We start from the raw sequence: 16001 nt of genomic DNA on the forward strand, positions 1-16001 counted from the left end.
CTTTCATAGAGCTCCCCCATCCTCAAACCATTCATGGTTGAGTTCTAATGAACATGGGTACTTAGTTTGTGTTCATGACTGCCTATCTTCCTGGTCTGTCCAAAATGCCATCTCAAATTAAGAGTGAAGCCTGTGATTGGAATGGGCTGTTAATTCAGGTGACAAGGTTAAGCAGTGAGGAAGGATTCATTTTCTCTTCTTTGGTCATATCCTGTTATTGCAGTTGCCCTGGGGCTGACTTTGAGTGGCTGCCTGCTGACCCGCTCACCTGTACCCAGCTCACTAGACCAGACCAGTAAATGGGTTAGATGCTCATCTGTGGTAGGTAAGAGAAAGCACCCTTTCTCTAGGATTGAATTTTTAAGCAGAGAAGCCACAGATTCCATGATATTTTTCTGCATATTCTTTTCTCCTTTAAAAGTAAATTCCTTTTGCGACTCTCAGATCCTTACAATTCTCTTTGCATTCTCTCATCTTTTATGGATAAAGGACTCTCTTTCTCCTTGCCCCTCACTTCGCTTCTGCGATCCTTCAGCAAGGGCTGGAGACAGTCTCTCCACAATGACCTCAAATGTGTTAATTCTCAGCTCTGCTTCCCTCCCCATAGTGTCCGCCGCTGTCATTTCTTAGCTGTGGTTCTCTCTCCCTTGGACTTCCTGCTTTCACTCTAGCCTCTTTTCAACCTGTTCTCCATACAGCAGCCAGAGGGAGCTTTTAAAAATAAGTTAGATCATGGAAATGTCCTCTTTCAAACATCCCACTATTACCCCATTTTTCTTCAGATGAAATCCAAACTTTTTATCCTCACCTTTCAACCTCACCTGAATGAGCCTCTCCTTCTCGTATATTGACTTGGTTTCTTTCCAATTTTCCTTCCTCACCGAATTCAACTGTTCTCTGGATGGGCTAAATCTGGTTTTAATTTAGGGTCTTTGTGTTAGTTGTTCCATCGACCTGGGTGCTTGGATTGTGCTTCCCCTGGGTCACATGGCTGGCTATTCCTAATTACATAGGTCTCAGCTTAAATATCTCTCCCTGAGGGAGAGTGGGATCACTCCATCTAAAGTCCCTCCACATTCCTTGCTAATTATTACACCCCCCCCCATTCTTCCTCACAACACTCATTACTATCTGAAACACTTTACTTATTAATTTACATTTTTGTGACTTGACCATCGCCACCAGAATGTCAATTCCCATAGGTGAATGAGTGATCTTTCTTGTTTTGTCCACAATTGATTTCTGAGGCTTGTATTGGTGCTACACATATAGAAGGAAGCCAAAAAACAAACAAACAAAAAAAAAAACAAAAAAAACTGAGCAAAGGAGAATGAATAATTGTCTATGTATGTGACACATGTAGAATAGTGCTTTTAAATGGTGGTGCTGTGAAGATCTCCTTAATGGGTATGGGCCTTCTCTCCAGACTGGCTTCAGCTAGTGAGGACCCAATTTCCAATTTCTATAAATATCCCCCAAAAGCATCCCAGCGCTAATCCTAGGTTAGTCAGCCGCCAAGTATTTGTTTCCTCAAAAGACGTGAGCCCTTTACCAGCTTCATAGCGACTCTAGGACTACAGATTTGTCTCCGGAACAGTTAGACTAAGGAGCCTTAGCTGTTTTCTTAGGGAAAGGGGAGGAAAGGATGCAAGGAAGTGAAAAATAAGGAAAGAAAGAGATAAATAGAAGTATTTGAAAACAGGACTAACTCTTCAGTAAAGCTGCTGGTGGAATAATACTGTATTTACCTCAGCTATAGTTTGTTATCAAATGATGGTGAAAATCCTAAAGAGTAATTGGATTTTAGTTTTGGAACCTAGACTATACATCTGTATTAATCAAGGGAACAAAAATCTATTTTCCTAGATTAGTTTGGTTTCTATAAATTGACAAATTGGCATGGGATTTACTTTTCTAGGGGAAACAATAAACAAAACTTTGTACATTTCATATGTATGGAATTCTTTCAGCCTCCCAGTATAAACCCTATTTAGCACACCAATATCACAACTCCAGAATGTATATGATTTTCTGACTGTGTTATTTTTAAAGAGTCAATACAGCTTCCAAATGTGCACTTAATTTGTAACAGAAAGTAATTTACCCAGTGCAATGATATGACTTAGTCCACCTGATGGCGATTCATTTTTGTTTTCATAAATGTATTGAAACTATTTTTCAGTTTTCTATGACTTGTAGTTATAACATTTCCAGTCATGTTAGAAGTCATTAGCTATGTTTTTTTATATAATGTATACAGTTTGCAAAAAGAGCCCATTTTCTGTCATGAACCTCTTTTAGTTCAATACTTGAGTTAATAATTACCTTCAAGAATGATATAAAGTATTTTTATTTTAAAGATGTTCTGGCAAGCTCTATCTCTAGAGAAAATGACCATGGTTATACAGCTTTTAGGGAGATTAAAAATATGCTCAGGGTTGAGGGTATTGCTGATACATTTTTAATGTTGTGCCTTAAACTTGCAGCATCATTTCCTCTTACTCTCATTGTGTCCTTTATAAAGGAAAACCCAAGAAATAAAGTAATGAATGTACACCTGGGCATAAAACCTATCATGGATAGCGCTACTGATTAAAATGTAAATGTATTAAAACAGAGGGAGTAAAATTATATTCCTATATATATTAGGCCGTGGCTCCATGAATATGATATTTTAAATTATTTATATACATGCTGCTTTTCCACTGTTGGGAAATTACAGTTGCTGAATAAAAATCTTAAATTTGCTGGCTAATAACTTCTTAGTAACGGCCTTGTGTTTCAAAGTTACTCATCGATTAAAGAGTACAGATTGTACTTCTAGATAATCAGTACCTTCCATTGGATTCAAATGACTGCGCATAAACACTTTGTCCATTTATTTATTGTCCAGTCATTATTGCTCGCACCTTTGCTAACAATGCTTTCTGGTATGTTTTATCAATTCCCTTATTTGCAAATTGGATCCAAAAGCCCTATGCAGTCGAAGAAAATAGCACGTTAGAAAACACAAGAGAAATAGGAGGCGTGGTAAATACAGGCACAGAGTAGATCAAACTCTTGAGGGAATGAGAAGTAGAGATATAGTTGGATGTTAGTGAGCGTGGTGTCAGAAAAGCCAGTCCTGTCACATTTGGAGGATTAAACAAAAGCTTTGAGTTGTGTTCCACACATATTTTGTCTATTTTATAGGTACCGGTCAGAGAGAAAATATATTAGAAATGTATTAAGGTCCTAAGAAAACAATGTAAAAAACCCAGCAGCTGACCTGGCTTGGTCATAGCCTCTACCTCTTGAGTGACTCAAATGCAATGGCCACACCTCCTTTAGTAACTGCTTTTAGTTTCTCACATTGGAAACCATGTTTGGTAAGTTGCCAGAGCTCCTTCTTAAGGAATAAATCTCTTTATATCATTCCATGGAAAACCTCCATTCCAATGACTCATTTACTGTAGTCTGAAGTACATTCTTAAGTGTGGCTTACAAAGACATGATGACATAGTTCAATGATCTTCTCTAACTTTCTCTCCAGTCATTTGCTTCAGGCCTGCCCTTAAACCACCCCGCCTTCCTTGTCACCTCCTTCACCTTCCCTGCCCTTTCCCGTCCCTGCAGCCTTGCCCACGCTCTACCTGTTCCTACAGTGCCTTCTCCTCTTGCCTGGGGAAGCAATTAAGTGGTAGATCTGAACTACGTTCAACTTGCTTGGTTAGTTTGCCCATCTGTAAATGGGAATACGAACACATATCCCATAAAATGAGAGAAAGAATACATAACTATGCGTCATGATTTTGGTGATTGTATGGTGAATGGGAAGAACTCAGACTTGGGTGTCAGATGAACCTGAGTTCAAGTCCTGAATTAAGCACTTCCAAATCTTGGCAAATTCCTAAGTCTGAGATGTAGTCTCTCATCTGGAGAGGTGAGGCTACATTACCCTTCCGGGTTCATGTGAAAATTTAATTAAACAACACTTACAAGTGTCTATCATTTAACCAGAACTTCAATAATGTAGCTGACTCTAACTACAACTGTAGCAATATAAATAACTCATGTCAATAATCAGAATCTGGTAACTGTGGTCTAGCGCATTTTTGTGTATCTACATATGGAGAATAAAACACATTAAAATAGATATTAAAAATGTGCAGCAATCCCCCCCAGAATAAATTTAAAAGTAGTGTTGGTTCCCGGACAACTAGAGGAGAGTGTTTGTGACAGCACAGCATCTAGGGAGGATGAGAGCGTCATGCCAGACTGTCTATCACAAGCTCCATTGCTTTTCTACCTTCCATCAGGAAGGATCTGTGGAAGAAAGTTAACAGATAAACACAGCGATCTGGGAGTTTTCACAATTCGAATAACACTTCTCATTTTGATGCTCTCGTCTATCATACTGTGGTTAGTGTTGGTTAGAACAACAGGAAAAGAAAGCATATAGTAAAATGTAGGAGAAAGGCATTAAAAATAAAAACTACACAAAAGGTAAGTGAAATAAGAGGAAGCAGTTTGGGCAACAGAATGGAAGAGTTGGGAGGGTATCATCCCAGAAGGGGTACAGGATTTTGAGTCATGATTTTGAGTTAGAATCCAAACAGAAAGGGCGCATTTTTGTGTGACCTAAGAAATACCAAATTCAGATACCCCTTTGATAAAGTGAATAAGTCTAACCACCGTTATGCACATATTGAAAATTTTGATATTCCTTTAGAAATTTTTTTGAAAGTGAGGGTAAACAGGTACATTCACTTGTGTCCACTTGACATTATTGAGAAATACAGCTAAATATTTGACATTGGGTGTCTTGCAAATTCTCAAGTTTATATTTTACTAGGATATTTCATTACGATTTCAAATTACTGTGGCTTCATGCTTATAATTCCTGTTTACCAAGTAATCTGAGGGGGAGCAGCACACCCCACCCCAAAGTGTGCTACTCAGGCATGTGGACTGTTTTGAGCTGAAAGCAATTAAAACCTGGCAGACTCAGGAAAAGCTTTTGTCTTCCCCTTAATCGTCTGAAAGAATTTAGAAAGGGGATTGTCCCAGGAAGACAGCTATTATCAGAGGTACCTTTTCGTATCAGAAAGACTTCCCTGCAGGGCAGGGCAAACATCTCTTTACCAAACATTTGCTCTTTTCATCTTCCTGGAATTGTCTTCTTCCCCTTTAAAGTCCCAGACTCCCTTCTGCCTAGCTCAGGAGGTTATATAAGCTTTAATTACCTGATGGCTGGGAGGTGTGTGTGTGTGTGGGGGTGGGTGGGTGGATGGGGGGTCTCATATGTACAGAAGGGGTCTTCTGTATATATGAAGTTTGGTTTTTTTCCTGTTAATCTGTCTTATGTCAATTTAATTTTTAGATCAGCCAAAGAATCTAGAGGAAAGAAGGGAAAAGTTTTCTGCCCCTATAGTTTCATGCTTTTACGACAGATCCAAATATGCTTCTTTCTTGATTATTCCTTTTTTATCCTTCCACCACCAAAACTAGGCAGTACACTGTCTTGTACTTTCTTGCCTAGGGAAGGGAGAGCACAAAAGAACCTTTCTAGAATAGTCAAATTATTGCCTGAGTTCCAAACCCTAAATGTCATGGCTTTCAACGGCCTAAAAGAGATGCTTGAGAGAGAGAATATTTTTTTCTTTTTATTTATGATTAGTTTTTGAATTCTACCATCTTAGCTTTAAATATCAAGACCAAATACTGAAGGGCATAGATCATTGAGTCAGTCTTTCCACAACCTGTAGCAGGGCATAAGCACGTCTGATGGCCTCGAAGCAGTTCTTCTGAACTTGGTGGGAGCTAAATGTGAGAACAAAACATCCTGTCGCTCTGGAATCTAAAACTCCTTAGGGGAACGCAGGGGGAGGAAATCACCAAGAAAGTTTGGGGGTGGGGGGAGGTTGCCTATGCAGAGGTGATTCTTATCTCGAATCCTAATATGATTCCCAAGGAAAGGGCAAGTCTCTAACAGAAGCCATATGCCCGCGTGTGGAGAGGGGACTGGGTGTCTATGGTGGAGGGCAGGCTAGAGACAGGTCTGAGTCAGCCCCAAACCCCTGACAGGCAAGAAAGGACATGTGAGGTCTGTATGCTTTCCTCAGAAGCCTGGCTCTGAGCAGTCAACATAAAGCTGTGTTGTTGTTTGGGTTAGAAGCATCTGGATTGCCTGGTGCTGGTAGCTGCAGAATATGGAAGTGGTTACATGCTTTGCGGGTGCTGATGCCAACATTCGGAGGAATGAGTTAAATGTCATAAGAAGCTGACAAATGACTATAGATGTACCTACATCTGCCCCTCTCTCTACCTGCCCTTGCACTTTGACATTTCAGAAGCTGCCCCTGAACCTAGATGCTATTGGGCAGAAGGGGAAAAGGCGGAGTAGGTAAGAATTCTTAAATGACTAAGATTGTGTTTATGTTTTTAAAAGTGCCTGATTTTTAAAACAAACTACTTTGAACTGGCAAATTTAAATGTCTATCATTTTATGTAGGTGTTATGAGCTCTAAGTTTAGTAATAGAAACATAAAATTTCATTTCTGCATATCTGGGATTTGTTGCCTAAAATACAATTTTTTTTTAACCATATACTAGATCTAGTTTTGATTTACTTAATATTAATGAAAGGGGAAAACTATTAAAGTGTGTGTGTGTGTGTGTGTGTGTGTGTGTGTGTAACAGTTTATAACATGTTCCTCCACCCTCACATTTCCTTACAGAGAATGTTGGCATTGCCTTTTTAACCTCTGGACTCCTCCCCTACCTTGTGCTTTCTGAGGAAAAACGAAAAATAAAAAAGGACAAAACCTGAGAGGTGAATTCTCCTGAAACAATTAGTCAGAACAGAAAACAAACTTTGGGCCCAGGAAGACCTCGCAGCCGAGGGGCGTGTTTAGTTAGGAGTGCGTCAGGAGGGCTGAGTGATGGGGAAACGAGAGGCAGATGGGGTGTCCCCACACACAGCCTTGGAGCAAAGGGAGAAGTCTTGTGGGTGAAAAGATTCAAGGGCTGCTGGCGCTTGAAGAATGATGGAGAAGAGGAGAGAGCGCAGAACTTTAATAGGACTTGTGTAGCTCATTTATGATGCACTACTCTTCATATCTTTTCAGAGCCATGAATAAAGGTGAATACTCATGCTAGACAAGTTTCTTTAAATGTGAACTCATTCGGAAACTGGGTCACATAGAATGGCTTTATAAGGGTTACATTAACCTCATCACCAACAGACACATGTCTTAGCTTGTTCCTTACCCTGGTCTATATCGAGGGCTGCTGGCTGATTTCACTGAATTCACCTTTTATCTCTGTAGGCTCGCTCTCTGTCCACAAACACTATTTATTTATATTCAACACCATTCAGCACCATTCTCTCTTTGATTCCTCCGTAGTACACCGCCTTGTTATGTTCCATGCTTCTTGATCAGTAAGTACCACATTCACTTTTCCTTCTTCATTGATCTGTTTAGGCATTCATTATAACTGTACCATAGGAACAATGGTATGGAGATATCACAATGATAAAATGTTTAGCCTTGACCTATCTGTTCACATTTTAATTTAATAATTATAGCTTGTGTCTGTTCATATCTATTTGTCTTAGATTGCGAACACCTAGAGGGAAGAGAATGAATCTATTTAATTTTTTTGTGCAGCTCCTCCTAGGTAATGACTATAATGGAGCATGAGAAGCATAGATACTGAACCTGCTATCTATGTTAGCATAGAAACTGAAAAAAAGATGCCTATGTGTCAGCAGCACGACAAAAAGATTTGTACAGATTTTTTAACATTGAAATGGATCTGATGGACAAATGATTTGCCACATGATTTCAGGTCAACACTAGAGATAAATGCTTAGTTACTGAGAAAAGTTATTGAATTTCAACAAAGACAATCCTTCTTTCCAGAGAGCATAAATTGTGCTGTTGGAGCTCAAAAGATCAGGGGTAAGGATTGCAATCAGAAGAGCAGAGAGAAAAAAACAACTAAATTTAACTTAGCCAAACCAGCCACCTCTCTTGATCTTAACACAACGAGAGAGGTTACATGGAGGTTAAGAGAACCTAACAGAAAGTTTGACTAATGACGTCTTCTTGTCTAAGTTTGAAATGTGTGAGAAAGTAGAAACATTTATAAACCATGAAGCAGTTTTGCAGTTTCCAACAAATCAGACACAACCAGGAAAGTAAAAATGGAAAATCTTGTGGACTACTGAAAATGAGTCAAGCATTTCTAGCCTGCTCTGGGAAAAATCTGTTAAAACATCAAAAGGCTGCGATGAGCTATGGAAGATGAGGGAAGAGGATAAAAAAGAAAGATAAGGATCAGAGGTTTTGTTAGTGAGCATAAAGGCAGCCTGAATTGTGTTCTATCTCAGAAACCAGTGCCTTATGCTTCTGAGAACTTAATCAGTTATTTTCATAATTTATACTTGTAATATGGGACCTGAATAAAAGCTTTTCTGATTTCTTTCAGCTGATCCAGGTACATACATTTATAAGTTTTGTTCAAAATTTATCAATTCATGTTCATTTGCATGTCTTAATTTATAACATTTCAATATCAAATCTGTAAAGTAACATTTATGTGTTTAAATGGCCACAACTGCAGAAAACTCAGGGTCATAACTTCCTTGTACTGTGAGGGTCCAATGTTGGAACCATCTTACTAAATACTGCAAAAATCAGCCCAAATGTCCATGAATCCAGGTAACCACAAAGTGGGTGTAGACATGTAATCTGCATAGAGTATATTTAATAGGCAGCTACCCTTTATGAAAATCCTAATTTGTGAGGAGGGGATATTAGGGAGAAGAGGCGGGTACGAATAAGAATTCTGGTTTCAAGTTTTGGGACCAAGAGAGCACAGTTTCTCTTTGTGTGGATTTTGTCAGGAGGGTTGGTGAGACTAAGGAATAGAGAGAATCGTTAAGATAAAAAAGCAGAAATCAAGTGTTAGGGGAGAAAGGAATTGGTTGATTAGAATTGGAAATCAATATCTGGGCCACTTGGAGGCCAGGAAAGGAAATGTTCCTGGGAAAAGGAAAGAAAATTCGCTTGGCACGAAACCGACTATATGTGGGAGAAGAGAAGAGGAGGAGAAACTGAGCACATCGCAGCATCAAAACTTGAAGGCGGTGGGGCAGTGACCAGGGAGACTTTGCAGTTCTCACATACCCACTTCATCTCAACGCAGGAACCAAAATTCAAAGACAGTCTCATTCCACACGAAAAATAAGAAAGCAGACTGGCATGGTAATGGATAGTTACTACCAGTGTGGGATTTATTTGCTACCAAATCATGAGTTGTTGAGTACCTTTGGGGAGCTTTATACGCAGTGAAGATGCACTGTGTTGCTTCTCTAAGTGTCCTTTCCATCCTCACAAAGTTGGAAAACATGTTACTCCATCTCAGGAAATTGTGTGCGTGCTAAGGTGCGGAGAGGGGGGAAAAGAACAAGTTCAGCGTGACGCTATTAAATGTGAACAGTCTCAACTCTGCCTCCTCTTTCTGTCACCAGCCTCAGCATAGGAAGGAAGACAGAAGAGATGGTATTCATTTTGGGGGAGGGGCGGGGAAGGAAGGGATAATGGGTGAGGTTAAGCACCTAGTTATTTGGTGCCTAAGCTGTTTCGGGGTGGGTATCTAGAGAAAAGAAAACATCTGTCTTGAAACTGGAAGACAACTGGCAACTACCAACTATTCCTGAGAAGCTGGCAAAGTTTTGTCCATTGTTGGCTCACTGGACATCTGTGTGGCAATACCCAAGTCTCATTTTTCAACTTGCAACACGGAAAGACCCCCCCCCCCCCACCTCAGGGAGATGGCTCCTAGGGCCAGATCCATTATCTGCATGGCCTGGGGAAGGACTGTAGCTTTATGGATAGTGTAGTTGTCTGGGGAATAGCCCTGGAGCATGGACTGGAGGGGAGAGGGCATGCAGATTGGGAAAACATCCACCGGATCTTACGCTACTCTACGAATTCTAAAAGCCCCTTTCAGTGAAGTTCCTCTGGGCCTGATACAAGCATGGACTTGGGGAGAGAAAAGTATAATCAGAACCCTTCTCTCTTCTGTCCATATTCTCCGTGGTTGTGAGGATGATTTAAAGCATGTACCTACCATGCAGGTATGTGAAAAAATGATTGTATTGCTTAAGTGTATTGGCAAAGTCTCAATCTTTGAGGACAGAATTTTGGTGGATAATAAATTGATTTTCATAACCTCAGTCTAGGTTCTTTCTATTATAAGGTGATATTTTACCCTTCTGATATTTCCTGCCCTTCTTATGCTACATATGAAATTTGGAGACCCACTTTTAAAAGTGATTAAAGGATAACAGAGCTGAAAACAAAAAGGAACACAGCTAAATGGCCCCAGTTTCTATGTAAAAACAAGGGCATTGTACTTTATAAATTTAAGTTACCTTTGAACTCAGAAAAGTCTGATTTTATGAAACTTAAGTTAAAAAAAAGTCCTTGAGAGACATAAGAAGAAACTGTCCAACTAGACAACAATTCACTTGAGACTCAGAGGGCGGGAGGCAGAAAAAAACTCTTCGTACTATTTTTCTTTAAATGAATTAGATACGAGTCAAGAGGAAAGGTTTTCAGGAGACACTAGTGCAACGAGATATTTTAATCAATGAAATAGCTCATATAACTGTACAGCCTCTGTGTTCCAGTGCATACTCCATCTCCTAACAAAAACAAAAAAGGATTTCAAATTGTAAGTGTTTTTTCTTTAAAAAGGATGAATCTTGCATTAAAGAATACATAAGATTATCTGGTGTCCTTTTTTGGAACTAATCACCTGGGTGACAGTTTCATCCAAAGGGGCCACCCCTGACTAGCGGTAGACCTGGAACTGGGTTCAGAGACAGGGGCTAAGCAGACAGCTGTGTTGTTCTGCTCCAAGAATGAGAACTTGAATCCCTGTGGCAAATAGGGGAGGGGTAGTGGAGGGAGGATGACGAGAGAGCGGTGGAGAGAGGAGCCAGCACAATGACAGAGGCAAGGGCTCCACGTGGCCTAAAGCTGCCAGTGAGAAAACCCCAATAGGCCCTGTCCCAAATAAAAATTCTTAGACATTTTTTGAGAGCACTGATTATTTATAAAAGACATATTTGTTATTATGGAAGATTTAAGAAACAAAGTGGCCTTAGTTTAATCAGGTAGTACTCAATTATGCAATGGATCTATATGACAAAAAAATCAGAGATCCAAATTACTATACAATGTAACTGTTTAACAGGATAATACCAGTTTCTAGCACTAGCAGCAGGAGACCTTGCTGTATACAGTCCTTTTTCCACTCGACTTTTGTCTTGGTTGCCATAGAGAACAAAACCTAAATTTGAAATATTAACAACTTGCCCCTGCTTCTCTCCAAAGAAGGAAAGAGCTGTTGGTTTCAGTGATGGATGATTGTCATTCTGATCAGGATGATGGGTGAAGGGGCAGAATTGAAGAAGATGAGAGCACATTGGATCACTAGGCATAAGACAGAAAATAGAGCTACTGGAGGTGTGGCAATAACGAGGGGAGAAAAATACCCAATAGGTAGATATCCAAGAAGAGGGCGAGGTAAGCTAACATAGGAATTAAGCTCATATTTATTGGTACTTCCTATGTGTACAGCTCTGTGCCAGGCGCTGGAAACAAAGTGATTTCTAAGCAAAATCCTGGGGTTAATACAGGTGGAGTCTAATTTTCTATACATTCAAGTTATTGACCTTTATATATACCCTTTACCCAGCTTCTCCTAATGGTAAAATCTTACACAACCATAGTACATTTTCAAAACTAAGAAATTCACACTGGCGCAATATAGCGAACTAGACTATAGACTGAGGAATTTCTCCAGGCTAAAAGGAAACGTTTTCTGAATCTTACTGTCTCCCTCTCCTTGTGCCCTTGTCTCATTGTTGGGTAATCCCAGATTAACTTGCTGTCTTCTCTACGCTACCCTTTCAGAGCAGGAATCATGCCTGGTCATCCTTTCGTCCCACTTACTGCTTACTCAAGTAGCTGGCATTCGGTAAGTATTTTGGGTTAAAATGCTGACTAATAATTGCTTAAGTCTATAAAGGGCTTAACGTTTGCAAAGCCCTTTTACACACATTACCTCCACTGAGAATTTCATGGCCTAGGGGAAAGAGCATAGGCTTTCAAAGCATTCACATCTTGGCATTTATTACCCTGAGTCGTGTGAGAAGGTACTGAATGTCTTTGGGCCCTGCCTTCCTTGTGTACTTAATTGTATTTACAGAATAGAGTTGTTTTGAAGACACAGGGAGGTAATTCATGTAATAAAAAACAAACACGGGGATCCGGGAGGTAGACAGGGTAAAAGAGATTTTATTGCCATTTTACAAACTAAGCCTCAGAGAGGGTAAGTCATTGTCAAAAAACCACAAAGCTGGTACATGATAGTGCTGCTAAGCACCTTAAGTCAGCTGTCTCCCATGACAACTGTTCCCAGGCAACTGGAAAGTGGATTAACAAACAAACAAACAAATAAACAAACAACCATGGGGCAGTTGCAGAGATTTAAGACTTCCCTTTTATGTCACTGTTGACTTCTTTTGCTGGACACATAGGAAATCCTCTCTTAGATGAGGCTGAGTGATGAGATAAACTAAAAGGGGAGTCATGGGTATGGATGGCTATTTCAGGGGTCCCTGTCAAATGCCCCTCCACTCCACCCACTCAGAGGGCCTTGGATGTCTATGCCCTCATCTTTTTTGCAAGGCAGAGAAGGATGAGGGCTTGGAGTTCTCTAGTACTCACAGTTGCATGATCAAAAAAAGTTTAAATCAAAAGAACTTAAATTTAAAAAGTTGTAGGGTTTTGACATTATAATCATCATTATTATTATCTATTTTAGATTTTCTGCTCATGAAAATAATTTTTTTTAATTGAAGTTTATTGGGGTGACAATTTTAGTAAAGTTACATAGATTTCAGGTGTACAATTCTGTATTACATCATCTATAGATCACATTGTGTGTTCACCACCCAGAGTCAGTTCTCCTTCCATCACCATATATTTGTCCCCTTTACCCTCCTCTATCACCCTCCACCCCACTTACCCTTGAAAATAATTTTTTATTAACAAAAAAGAATATGTAAGCAGGGAACCTTTTTACTAACCTGAAATGACTGGTAGGTAGCACATTAGCCAAAGCTGCTTCTTAACCTGCCCTGAACACCTTTTGCACACCTACCCTTGAATTCCTCATACTAGAATGCCTATTTGGAAGTATTCTTTGGTTTAATCAACCTATTCATTTTGTTGAAATGGAATAAGAGATGGTAGAATATGTTACTGATTTACAAGGCGGTAGGTGCCAAATCTCAAAACTCTGATAGTTTAAACACTTGGATTATAATTAGAAACACCCGGTTTCTGGCGGGTGTTTGCAATTTGATTCTTCCCCCCTAGTTAAAAAATGGGAATGTCAGTAATCAATATTAGAGATGGAGAAAGCTAGGAACTAGAATGTTTCTCTAGGATTCTGATAATTTTTTTGACTTTGATGCTCTCTCTCTCCTTTGACCATTAAAGTGAGGTGTACTAGAAAGCAGGAGGAAAGGAGAGAAAGGAAAAAAAAAATCACGTTGGTGTGGCACATGCCATCAGAATTGGGAGAATAAGGATTTAAATTTATTCTGAGCCATTTCTTAATAGAATACCTTTGTGTAAACAAACTTTTGTAAACTTTTAAAAGATTTGAATTTGGGTGGTAAACATATAATACAGATGATGTATTATAGGATTGTACACTTGAAACCTATATAATTTATTAACCAATGTCACCCCAATAAATTTAATAAAAAACTAAATAAAATAAGAGATAAGGGAATATAAACATGCTTGTGAATTCTAAATTTGTTAAATCTCATTCATGGCCAGGATCACAAAATACTAAAGTTACTCAGAAAGTTTTCTTTCTTGATTTGCTTTGACCTTCTCATCATCTATTACCCAAGAAACAAAAACCATTTTATTTCTATTTACATAATATAATTTAAATAGGGTTTAATGCAGAACGACTCTTTCCCTTGATTAAAAAAATTCTGAAAAATAACCTATGGCACACACAGAGAAAACAAAAGTTGTCATTATAGCAAAAGTAAAATGTCCATTTGGGCTTTTCATGTGTCTGTGTTTTTCATTGCTTTGTACTTTTCCATGTTTTTCTTTTAAGGGACAGTGAAAAACCTTACTAATTAAAAAAAGTTTTTAAATGCGTCTCCCTCTGAGGAGGCACACCTATGATATCAAATCACACAGGACTAGGACAACGGACTATTACAACCACATAAAAACTAGAGCAAATGTGAAGACTTCCCAGGATATTTCAACGGGCATATTCCTAGAACCTGATCTGTTTAGGGACTACTCCTCCTGAAATATTATAAAATGACTTATAAAATATTATAAAATGACTTATAAACTAATTGTTAATATCAGTTACACAAATTGGTTGCTATGAAGCATTGGTTGATATTGGCACGCTAGTCTTGCTTAAGTCCTGACACTGGCAACATATTCCAGTTTTTAATATAAATACCAGAAATGTATTAAGAAGAATAATTCTGAAATGAGATTACAGTTTTGTCAGAAAAAAGCATTTTTATCTCAAAAGCATCACGTAAGTAACATTTGTACTTGTGGTCATTTCATAAACTACTAAGGTATACAAAATTAAATACTGAGCATACTTACAATATTTTCCAAAAATCAAGAGGTAGAAGAGGACAGGACCAGATGTCATTTCCTTCTTTCTGAGCAACTGATTAAGAAAAGTGAATACAATTTAGTCTTGGTTTCTGAGTCGCATGAAGCTCACGGTGGTTGTGTGCTATTTCTGTCTGCAATCTTAGCAGCTATAAAGCAGTCCGCCCTCCTTTCTCTCTTATTTCCTCTCCCTCTCTCTTTCCATTCCCTCTTCTTTTCTTTCTTCCTTTCCCTCTCTCCTCTCTCTCAGACTCTCTCCTTCCCACCCTCCTTCTCTTAGAAGTCTTAATATGCTTCTTTACACACACACACACACACACACACACACACACACACACACACCCCACACACCCGCGCAAACACAGACAAAGCTCAGCCAGCTAGGAAAAGTTTCAGACAGAGAACGTACAGGCTTTTGTTGATGCTAAACATCTTGTTTCTATGTCCTGCGACGTCTACAAATCAGGGTGTGTATGAACACTGACAAACGTCTGAACTGATCAAGATCCCACTACTGGAAAGAAATTGAGCTAGAGATATATTACAAATGAAAAATATATTTTTCCCCCTCTATGATTTGGGGCTAGGAAAAGAACAGAACAAAAAACAGGGCAAAATTCTTTTGTGGAATGAAGTACAAGGCAAGAATTAAAGTGTAACCACAGCAATCTTTTATGATCTGTCTGAGTTTAGGCATTTGAATGATAGGTTATTGTTTGAAGAAAAAAATACAAAGAAATGAAAAGCAAATCTAAAATTTTCTTGAACTCATCAGTTTTACGACGGTGGAGACCAGGACCTGTCCTTGGTTGTGGAGTAAAGGCTTGCTGGGTTTGCATCATAGTCTGTTACTTTAGAGTTGTGTTGCTTATTCTTAGCTGAGCTTTGGCTTTCTGGAGGAAAACGTCTATCTGGACATTCAGCGCAGTTCATACTGAACGTCTGGCAAAGGTCCTTATGCATAATAGTTGATTACTAAATGGCAGCCATTCACATGACGGTGATTTTCATTATTTTTATCAGTGGGAAAAAGAGTATGCAAATGCAAAGCACATTTCCATGGAATGCATTTTCTTTTAAACAGGCTATATCATTCTTAGCATTTTGCAACTTTATAATTATTGCCAGAACAAGAGGGTAACCCCTTGACATGAGAAATGTGTTTGTGAGGCTAATGCCTCCTAACCACTCTACAGGTAGAATCTATTTAAATTACATTGACTTCACCATAAGAAGCCTATTTCTAAACGGTGGCTT

At 39.0% G+C, this 16001-nt stretch overlaps 1 protein-coding gene across 1 annotated transcript in view; it reads right to left on the bottom strand.

The window, feature by feature from the left end:
- The window catches only part of RXFP1 (relaxin family peptide receptor 1), an 88427-nt gene extending 73403 nt beyond the window's left edge, over positions 1 to 15024 (bottom strand). Inside the window, exon 1 of the mRNA XM_074338389.1 lies at positions 14733 to 15024. Coding sequence (XP_074194490.1) covers positions 14733 to 14781 — 49 coding nt within the window. The 5' untranslated portion in view covers positions 14782 to 15024. The remainder of the gene's footprint in view (positions 1 to 14732) is intronic.
- Positions 15025 to 16001: the final 977 nt, after the last annotated feature.

The sequence above is a fragment of the Rhinolophus sinicus genome, linkage group LG07, assembly GCF_036562045.2.
Source record: "Rhinolophus sinicus isolate RSC01 linkage group LG07, ASM3656204v1, whole genome shotgun sequence".
Lineage (NCBI taxonomy): Eukaryota > Metazoa > Chordata > Mammalia > Chiroptera > Rhinolophidae > Rhinolophus > Rhinolophus sinicus.